The 10,538-nt window shown below is 42.0% G+C and overlaps 1 protein-coding gene across 1 annotated transcript; it reads left to right on the forward strand.

Moving 5' to 3' along the window:
* Positions 1-6,450: 6,450 nt before the first annotated feature.
* LOC113149528 (galectin-3) lies at positions 6,451-10,402 on the forward strand. The gene is made up of 6 exons (XM_033325870.1): positions 6,451-6,502; positions 7,521-7,567; positions 7,771-8,382; positions 8,484-8,572; positions 8,740-8,911; positions 9,815-10,402. Exons 2-6 carry the CDS (start codon positions 7,526-7,528, stop codon positions 9,971-9,973), a joined length of 1,074 nt encoding a protein of 357 aa, XP_033181761.1. The 5' UTR covers positions 6,451-6,502; positions 7,521-7,525; the 3' UTR covers positions 9,974-10,402.
* The last annotated feature ends 136 nt before the right edge of the window (positions 10,403-10,538 follow it).

Here is a 10,538-nt window from a genome sequence, read left to right on the forward strand (position 1 = left end):
GTCAAAACAGAGGCTAATGATCAGTGGTTGAGTGGAGGTTAAGCCCTCATCAGGTGCGTTTGCCACGTTAGCTTTTTGAAGAATAACATATTACATTTTCTTAGACAATATTATAAATGCTGATGTTAAAAAAAACAGTCCAATATAAATATCCAGCCCATAATCGACGTCTAGGGCAAAACAGTTTCCCAAAGCACATCATCAAATGTCTTGTTCTGTCCAGTCATCAGGCCACAAGATATTTAGTTACTATCACACGAGCCAAAAGAAAGCAGCAAACCCTCACATTTGAGACGTATGCCAGCTAATCATAAGCATCAAAATAGTTGCTGATTCAATTTCTGTTGAGCAATGAATCCATTAATTGGCCAACTGCTTCAGCCCTAGCTGTCAGCATTACAATAACCATTGACCTGTGGTCTGTAGTTGGCCTCTTTAATATTTTCATCCATGCCAATGAGGAGAATGCTGCAAACTGCCCTCACTGTATCTCGTGTATGATAAGATTACCCATGTTGACAAAGTTTTGCAGTTAGCGTGATGATGAGCTTAAGAGGGGAACCCCAGTGCAGAGGCCCTGGCCAACCACTTTTAATTTTCGCCTACACATTCTAATCCGAAAGCCACACTGAACTTGAAAACGTGCCATCTGCTCCTGCCCTCACCTGGCCTACATTAGCCTGGGCACACTGAAACTCAACTGGCTGCCTGCAAGAAAAGAAACACAGGCGGCGCAAACAAACGTCCTGCACTGTCATCATCACAGGGAACCAGTGCAGAGTGGTGCTGCAACACAAGAGATGCTGTCACAATACAAATGAAAACACATAGCAGCATGAGAGCTCAAAGTCCACAGAGGCTAGAAACTCAGCACTGAGCATCACACACACACACACACACACACACACACAGTGTGAGCTCAGGCTGTGGGTGCATCACACTGATTTCTTTTTTTTTTTTTTTTATCCCTCGACCACCAGCCATCGACAACACCTCGTCTAATCCACAATGGCAAATGAACGAGGCATGAACAGGCCTTTAGAAGCTATTGGAAACATGCATAGGTGAGATGCCCACCCAGTTCAACACCAAGGACAGCGGTCGACGCGCGCACCGCCTGACAGCCATGACAACACACGCGCTACAAAATGACAGATTTATTTCTGCACGGACGCATCGTAAGCAGCGACACAGACCTGCCACGGATGACACTGCTGTTTTCAGTGTCACGTATTAAAAGACACATCGGCATAAACTAGACCAGCAGACGAGCATTTCGCTTTCCCACCGCGGCTCTTTCTTTTTTTTTTTTTTTTTTTTAATGCCTCCCTGCAGAAAGAAGCAGCCACATTTCTTAACCAAAATCAGCAGAGTCCACACGAATAAAACGCTGCGCACGTACCTGCTCGCGTCAGGGGGGTGGGGGGGGGGGGGTCGAAGAGCTCACATGTCCCGCTCGTTTCTTTTGGTCTGCTGTTGTGGGTGATTGTTATTATTATGGTGGATCGCCGTTATGTGTCTGCCAGCGCCATGTTATTCTCACTGAGTGGAGGACTGTGCGGTCCTTGTGCGCTACATCCGGGCTGTTCGGGGAAAGCGAATGAGCGCAGTGTGCGTCGGCGAGGAGGGTGGAGAGAGCTGTGGGTGTGTGTGTGTGTGTGTGTGTGTGTGTGTGGAGCACCTGGGCAGCAGAGCGCAGGGCAGCTCCAGTCACGTCCACTCATCGTTATTGTACCTAAGTTACCTCAATTAGAGCCACATGTAAGCCACGCTTACAGAGAAGCTCTTATCCTCGCTTACATCCAGGGCAATCTGTCTCTAGTTGGTCAACTATAGAAAAAACAGAACAATATAATCTTATAAATAAGTTTACCTAATGAATGCACGCTTAAAAATTATGCATAAACCAAGTCAGGGTTAGGCTACAGGTAGTGGACAGATGATGAATGGTCCAGTGTGTTAAAGGAACCAACAAATAGTATAAAGTGTTAATTAAACGCAGATAATAAATGGTTTAAACACAAGGCTGAAAGTAATGCGAACAGGAAAAGACTGGTTGAAAGATATAGGATAGCTAAAAACTATTAATAAAAGGTTAAAAGTAATAAATAAACGGGTCTAATATGAATAACTGGTGTGGAGAATCACATTTACTAATACATGGTTGAAATGAAAGTAACGGATAAACCATTACTAACCTAATACCCTTTTGATTTCCACAAGTTCTTCTTGTGTGTCCCTTATTATCATTATGTCAGCACCATGTGTAACTTTGCCCCCAATCTGTATTAGTAAGCTAACTTTACACTGTCATGCTGGATGGAGCTTCAGCCGGGACCCCAGGCTGGAGGGGCCCCTGCTAACCCACCTCCCTGCACACACAGTGCAGCCTGTAAACTACAGAGCTCCTAACTCTAATAGATTTTAACCCCAAAATGCTCTTCAAGAAGATGAGAGACAATATTTGAAATACTTGAGTATTATTGTTGCTGAGCTTAATGCTTAAAGCAACTGAAAAAAACAAAACAATAGTGGCCTAATAGTAAGTAATAGCTTATACAGTCATGTTAGGCATGACTGTATAAGTAAGTGTTTCTGGAGTGAAGCCAGACATAGGCCACAGCCCCAGACCACTGGGAGTCCTCGCAGTGTAACAACCCCTGCCAGCTCTGACAGTGTCACAGCCCTCATTGATGTCCCATCTCTGTTTCCAACATGCTGTTTGTAGCACAGGGCTCTTCCCCAGACTACAGTAAGTGAATGTGTGAGGGCACGAGTCAATTTCTCCCGCTGTGACGGCAAAGTCCCTACGTCTGACTGTCTGGCTAACTGGGGAAGAGAGAATAGAGGAGGCAGACAATGTCCATTATAATGCTAAGGTTCAGTTCTTTGTGCTGTTGTTAAGATCAGTGAGGCAGCTGCTACCACATGTTTTTCCCTTTTCGACTCATCAGCCCAATAAACCTCATAAAGTTGCTGATTTACAAAGATTTATTCCATTCTGTCCTTTCCCAGCTGCTTGTACAGCTCACCACATCTCACCTACAGAGTGAATCAGGGGTTAATTCCTGCTCTCACTTTGCAAATGTGCTGCACATTTCTAACCACCATAGAAGGATGCTTCAGACGTAAGCATGCACTTCACAAATATTCACATTTCTCTTCTTTATAAGATCTTTATCTGACACAGTGATTTGTCCTCTTGCTATGATACCACCCTTGTGCACACTGTCTTCCATGTGGCCTCCTTGCCACCCATAAATCCCTATGGGAAATGTGAGCCCAGACTGTAAGCAGTGGGAACACCCCTTCAGCTTAGGACTATTCCAAGCTGAGCCTCACTTATTATGGGCTTTATGGACAGCCACATCGAGCCTTCTCATATAGCCACATGGTGAGGGAAGTTGGGGTAGCCCAGAGATGCATTTAGGAAGTGGACTAGATAAAGTGCAGTAAGAGCTCTGAAGTGACACTAAGTAAAAAGATGTACTAAGCTTTGGGGAATGTGATTTTACTGTAGCTCAATTATTATCATTATTATTAAATATTAGGAAATTAGTGGGCATGCGTTCACAGGTAGTGCACTGACAACAGTGAACAGCAACAGTCAAAGGTCAAGAAAATAAAAGTAACATATTACTGTACATGCCACCCCCTGTGAGAAATTGACATCTCCATCTAGTGGTGGATGACGGGGGCGCACAGGTTACCACAGGGCATTGAACTGTAAGTCGCTGTAGTGGCTGCTGGCTATGTCTGAAAAACAAGCCGAGTCATCGCTGATTAAATAACGTAATCCTGTTTGACATTAAATTGATGTCATAGTGTTTCAGATATGATGATGATTTTAACACACACTCAGAAATACACACAAACAGCCTGAGGCCCGGACAAAAACGTGCTGTTGTCCCCATGGCAACTGTAGCAAAATAATTTTCTTTCAAACCATTTCCCTCACTCTTACTCACTCTCTTTGATTTTATCTCTCGTTTAACTCATCCTTTGAAGACGCAAACACATCTTTAGTAGATTGTAAGAGCTGCCACACAGCCACAGGTGATTGAAAAAGACAATCTCACACAAACCTCTTGTTTCACTGAATATAAACACTGAGATATTGGGACTATCATGGGGATTTCCATCACAGTTATTGTGCCTCTAATAAAAAAAAAGTGTAGAAGAGGAGAAGAAGGGAGGTAAGGTGGTTTCAGCCACTGAGCGTTGGAGCAAGGCCCAGGGCTTATCTGAGGCTAATGCCACCGACGTCGCTTTGGAAAACCCTGCTCCTGCCAGAACGCTCTCTTCTGCCTAACAGCAGCACTCCTCACACTTGCCTCCTTTCCCCCCAGCTCCCTTATTGGTTGGAGCTACAAAAGGAGATCTCCTACAAGTGACATCATTACTCCTTCTCCTGTCAGACTGCTATGTCATGACCACATGCTCAACACTCAGTCAAACAAAACACTGCAGACTTCCCTCAAATTCAAATTAAGCCATATTTGTTACATTTGCATGCCATTTTTTTATTGCAACTGTTTTCTCATTACTTCAAGGCAGAAGACTGGGTTGCGAAAACTAGTGTTCCAGCTCTTGACAGGCTGGCAGGCCAACCAGGAGACTAACCATGAACCAAATGCTCTTGATTGTTTATTGGCAAGATATCTGTTCTGACAATACGCAGCCCAAGCAAAATAATTCCCCACAATCCTCACAGGAAGCTTTGTTTTGTGTTGTCTCCTTTAGACTCTCTATAAACAAGTAATTTTGTGACAACAGTAAGCTGAGTGAGACATTTTGTGGAAAGCATCAGACGGCTGCTGTTCCATAAGAGGTGAGGTCTCAGCAGATGCAGATGATAAACTGCAAAGAATAAAACATGTTTGCATTTACAGCAGTATTTGGATAAGAGGCAGTGTTGTATGTGAGCACCACAGCTAAATCAATACAAAACCTTTTTTTTTCACCTTATAAAGTTGGTAATATGTGCTATATGAAAAACCAGTTGTGTCTTTATGGATTCCACATAATTGACTTTTGTTTAGAGTTGTATTCCTGGCCACTCGATGAATGCAAGTCTACTTTTTCCTCCTGAGACAAATATGTCAGACCCTTTAGTTGATTGACTTTGTCCACAGAGGTAGGCAGGCAGGTCACAAAGAGCAAAGAGGAAATCAACATGGTTAGGTTGCAGGACATAAAATCAAATGATCAATGAGCAGAAAGAAGATCAAGTGTAACAGAGACACGAGCAGAGAAAAAGTCAGAGGCTCCAACTTCCCAAATTGAGAGCCCTCTGAGAGCCACAGCTGGGCTCCTGAGCTCAGGCTGTAGCGTGCTCTCACACATAAGTGTGTACGCTCATGCTCTTTTGTATTGTCCATGATGGTGAACACAGTATGAGTGAAAACCATCTCTCTTGCAAAACAAACAAAATTGCTACCTGTTGGGTTGTGAATTATCTTCACTATAAACTATATAAAAGATGCTTCTCACTGTCTGACTCCAGAATTAAAGAGTCAGTTGGATAAATGTCATGCGTTGAATTCTTGAAGGATTTAGTCTTAGCATTCTAAGAAGCATTGCAATTTCTGACATTTTTCAGCTCAGAGGACGGTTAATCTAGTCAGAGCTTGAGGACAACCATTGCTATTGTGCAAATTCACATGTATGAGTGCTATTTATTGTGAAGTTGTTGCCCTGGAGAATTATTTTTTTCTCAAATTGACCCCAACAGTTCCATATTTATAAAAAAACACAAACATTCACAATCACGACCACAATCATTGTTTCAGAGGACTTTTTTGAAATCAGAAATTTGAACCCCACCATGCAGTAGCCAACCCAACTTAGTGAAGTGACCTCGGGCTGAACCAAGTAATGTCTTTTCAGCTGATACAGAAAACAACAATGAATCCTGGCATTTTTGTCGCTCTGCTATAATTGTGTTACTCTGTGAGACATAGACCGATGATTGGGTATGTTTGTTACCCATCTCATGACTGGGGATCACATCAACACAAAAGCAGGTCATTGTGCTGCAGTGGATCTTGTTAAGGTAAAGGGAATATCATTTGGTGGACATTATAATAGCTTTTTACATCATGTCATTGCATTTGTTGCCAACAAATCTGCATCCAAACATATTAAATCTGATTCACCTTTCCCTTTCTTCCATCCTTTTTAAATTCACTTAATAGAATACTAAGATTAGTTTCATTGACTAATGTGACTATGTAAGAAATAAACCACATAGTAATAGAGGGATAGGGAAATGAAGATAGCATGAAATAAAGTTAATTCTGCTTCATTTTCTTTGCACGTATTTGTATATGTAGGGAGTGGCGTCGTTCTGACAGTGGAGTGATGAAGTAAGGAGTGGCCAAGTGGTGAAAGGGTTTGGGGCTATAAAAAGGAGTTGTTTGGGAAACGAGGCAACTGATTCACCTAAACTACACCACAGCTTTCCCTCTGCTCCTGTCAGGAGGACTAAAGACAAGACAAGGTAACTTCTAGTGTTAATTTTGTCTGTGATACATTATACAAAGAGGTTTATATTTCTATAGCTCAAGACCAAAAGGGTTCTTAACATCCAACTTTAGAAGTTTTTGTGTTAAAAGAGTTCCTAAACTAATCCCATGTTGAGTGTGTGCTGAGCAAATGGGTCAGAAAATGTTCAATCTCAATTTGAGAAGGATTTATCTTGACAGAGTATAGGTATTTGTTGCTTATCAGTTCGGTTGCTATTGGCTAATTCATAATGCCAGTGATGATAATGTGATATATGACATGGTCAAAAGAAGGCAATTTAAACTACAACAACAACTTTAAACCTCTGGCTTAAATTTTAAACCTAAACAGCATTAAAGGATGTATACTGCACATATTCATAAGATCTCTTTGGACGCTAAGTTTAACATTTATTTTTGTTGAATGTTTTCATTTAATAACATTAATAAGAAGCATGAAATAGCTAAACTATGTACTTACTGAGATAATTTAGTAACAGTAATCAAATCTGCAGTCACAATACCAACTACATATGAGTGGTGTAACCTGAGCAACAAAGACTCATTGTTACTGCACATTCCCCTCTGACCACACTTATATCATCCAAACTCAACGTGCCATTATGTTTCTGCATGACTCGGGATGTGTCCAGTTAACAATGTGTATCTGCAGTATGTGAAGACTCACAATAGTCCAGTGCCCTATTTATTTGCTGAAACTTTGACATCTTGAAAAGCTCCTCTGTAGAGTCCTCTGGTGGTCACCTAGAGAAGTAGCTCTTCACTCTGCAGTTCATAAAAGCTCACTATGAGGGCAGTGTGAAATGATAAGGAAAGGAGTTTTACACTTAAAATTTTCAGTCAGGCTGTTATGGCATCCCATCTCATCACATTTAGATTTTTTTGTGATTGCAGACAAAAATGTTTGTGTTTCTCAATTAAACCCTCTGAGAAATGCATATGATAAGAAAATATGTCAAATAAATAAAAGTGGACTCAATCTTGTTCTAACAGGCAGCATGGATGTAAGTACCACTTCAAATTCTCAGATGTCTGCATTGGTAAGAATGAGACAAATCATTGCAGCTTCTCTTCTGCACAATTTTCAATACAAGTGCTTCAATCTGTGCTTACGTCAACCGGCCATGTTTGCAACTGCAAGTTGGTGTCCTCCATCCTGTCCACTCTCTCTCTTCCCCGTATCTCCATCCTGGCTCCTGACCCTTCTGTCTCTCCATCTTCCCCTTCTCCTCCCCCCTCTCAGCATTCTGATGCTCTGTGTGGCAGCTGCCCGCCTTCTGGTTCTGCCCCACAGACTAACAGCCTTTGGCCCAGCCTGCCACAGTCTGGAGCTGGTTTTCCTGTGTGGCCAGGACAACCCATCCAGCCCGCACCATGCTGGACTGGACAGCCAAACACGCCCTGCTGGCCTGGGACACAAACAGCTCCAGTCTCTGTCCCTGCACCTCTCTCGTTTCCAGCGCAGGTTCAACCCACACCACCAGCACCTGCACCAACTACAACCATGGTCCCAACCCCAGCACCAGTTCAAGTCCCAGCTCCAGCTCTTATGCAACCTTGCCAACCTTGCTGGCCAGCCACCCAGTACCAGCCTCTGCAACCCCCAGCACCAATCCAAGCTCAAGTCCCCACTCAGGTTCCAGCTCAGGTTCCAGCTCAAGTTCCTGCTCAAGTTCCAGTTCAAGTTCCAGCTCAAGTTCCAGTCCAGACACCTGGTCCTGCTACCAGCATACATCCAAATGTACCAGGTTGGCCTTCCCAACATGGCTGGCCTTGCAACCCAGGGCAGTCAGGATGGCCTGGACAGAATCCATCTATCATACCACATTGGCTTCCACCCACATCTGGACCACTGGTAAGTGAAATGCAAGGAATTTGATTTGTATGCATCTTACAATGTTGTTAGTGCATTGTCAGGTTGTTTAATGGTTCTTCTGTCACTCTGTTACTGTTTAGAGTGTACCGTACAACTTGAACCTGGCCCGTGGAGTCTATGACAAGATGATGATGACCATCTTGGCCCATGTAAAACCTAATGCTAAAATGTAAGCTTATTTATATATACATTAATGGACAGAATCCATCTTTATAAAGTCCAATGTGTTCAATTCTCCCCATTTTCTCTATTACTGAAATGTATCAAGTTAATGTTAAAGTTGATTGTTGGATTTCATGTAATACTAAGTTCTTTTTTTGCTTTGGTCTCCCGCAGGTTCACAATCAACTTTCTGAGAGGCAACGACATTGCCTTTCACATCAATCCCCGCTTCAGTGAGGGGGGCAAACAGGTGGTGGTCCGTAACAACAAAGTGGGTGAGCGCTGGGGTGCAGAGGAGAGGGACCTGAAGGGACCCTTCCCATTTGCTCTCGGGAGCCCTTTTGAGGTGAGTGGCAGAAAGAGGAGGATTGAGGACCAGGCCTTAAAGGTGCTGTGTTTAGCACGTTAACACCAGTAAATCATTCAAATTCATTCATTCATTTGTTTGCCTGAAGCGAATATCAGTGCTGGCTGTTACTAATCCAAATTTGCTTTGCTGCACAATGGGAGTTTGTTTTACAGGACAAATGAATGACATGAACAAAAGCTACTAATCATTTTAACCACTGTCTCTTTTGTCTGTGGTATACATTTCCCAATGATGTGTTGACGTTTAAAGATGCTACACGTGGTGCCTTTAACTGACTCTAGGTCACTTTCTCATGGTTAACGTTAGGCTAACGCTTGGAAAAGATGGAAAGGGTTGGAAAGTCGTTTGTGCAGGCGAGTCCTAGATAAGGAACCTGCTGTACTGCAGGGAGACTGCTGGAGGTCAGTGGGGGTCTCATGGTGCTCAATAACATCAATAACTATTACGCTTTACAGGCAAGAGCTAATTCTGTCTTTGTGACCAGCAGTCCCTGTGTGCATGTTGACTGACAACAATAACAACTATAGACACTCTATATGGTGTGTAATGCACTTCATTATATGAGTTAATTCAGTAGTAATTAAATCATACATGACAACACTTTAGAGCCTTTTAAACTGATGAACCTACATTGCAAACACAATGTGCCATTGGAACAGCTGTTTGCGGTTTGATAGTCATTAACTATGCATTAGTTTATAGTTAATCAATAGTCTACTTCTGATCAATTTGATGTTATAAACTCAGCCTTTCTTAATAAAGAGTGGCTCAAACTTCTGAATGGTATGTACCTGTATTTTGTTTATTGTAATTGGGCACTGCATGTCTCATAGCTTACAGTCATGAAAGAAGCATTGTTAGTGTTCTGTTCTGTTCCAGATGAAGATCCTGTGCACTCATGAGACGTTCAGGGTGGCAGTGAACAACATCCCACTGTTTGAGTTCCGACATCGTGTCAGAGAGCTTAACCAGATTGACCGCATCAACATCCTGCATGATGTCGTCCTCACCTATGTCAACGTGGAGACACTCCCATAGAAGACACACTGTTACCCATGCAGCACATGTATCTACACATAAAAGACAGAGACGTGTATAGAGTGTGTCGTAAATTCAGCAGAAATGCGTAAATAGGCACATACAGAGATTATTAATCTATTAATACATTATATTGTGTAAGCCTTTATCACTTTAAAATAATGGTGCTCAATAAATATGTCAGTATTTAATGTAATATTAATATTCACATGAGCTGAGCTCATTCTAAAATAAATACCACAAAACGTTTCTACACACCTAACCTTAAATAGCTTAATATAAATAATGACTCACCCTAAAGAGTTTATTGTGTGCAATCTATATTACATTATTAAACTATTAACAGAGAATAATACATGTTAACAACTGGGCCTATTATGGCTCACTTCTATGGGGTTCTGTTAAGTATAGTATTTGTCAGTCAGAAATAAAAGATCATGTCCACAGTCTTGACTCTTTATTTTTTAAGAGCTTAGAGAAGCACAGTGCATCCGATTGAAACTATAATAGCAACAATCAATACAAAAAACTCAAAAATTATATACATTCAGCAATAATAATTGCA

This window comes from Anabas testudineus, chromosome 24 (genome assembly GCF_900324465.2).
Source record: "Anabas testudineus chromosome 24, fAnaTes1.2, whole genome shotgun sequence".
NCBI classification, from domain to species: domain Eukaryota; kingdom Metazoa; phylum Chordata; class Actinopteri; order Anabantiformes; family Anabantidae; genus Anabas; species Anabas testudineus.

Bases quoted from the DNA above. Each gene is read 5' to 3' on its own strand.
- LOC113149528 (XM_033325870.1), top strand. From the start codon at position 7,526: ATGGATGTAAGTACCACTTCAAATTCTCAGATGTCTGCATTG. The intron at 8,383-8,483 runs GTAAGTGAAATG...GTTACTGTTTAG, and splicing joins CACCCACATCTGGACCACTG to AGTGTACCGTACAACTTGAA. The intron at 8,573-8,739 runs GTAAGCTTATTT...GGTCTCCCGCAG, and splicing joins GTAAAACCTAATGCTAAAAT to GTTCACAATCAACTTTCTGA.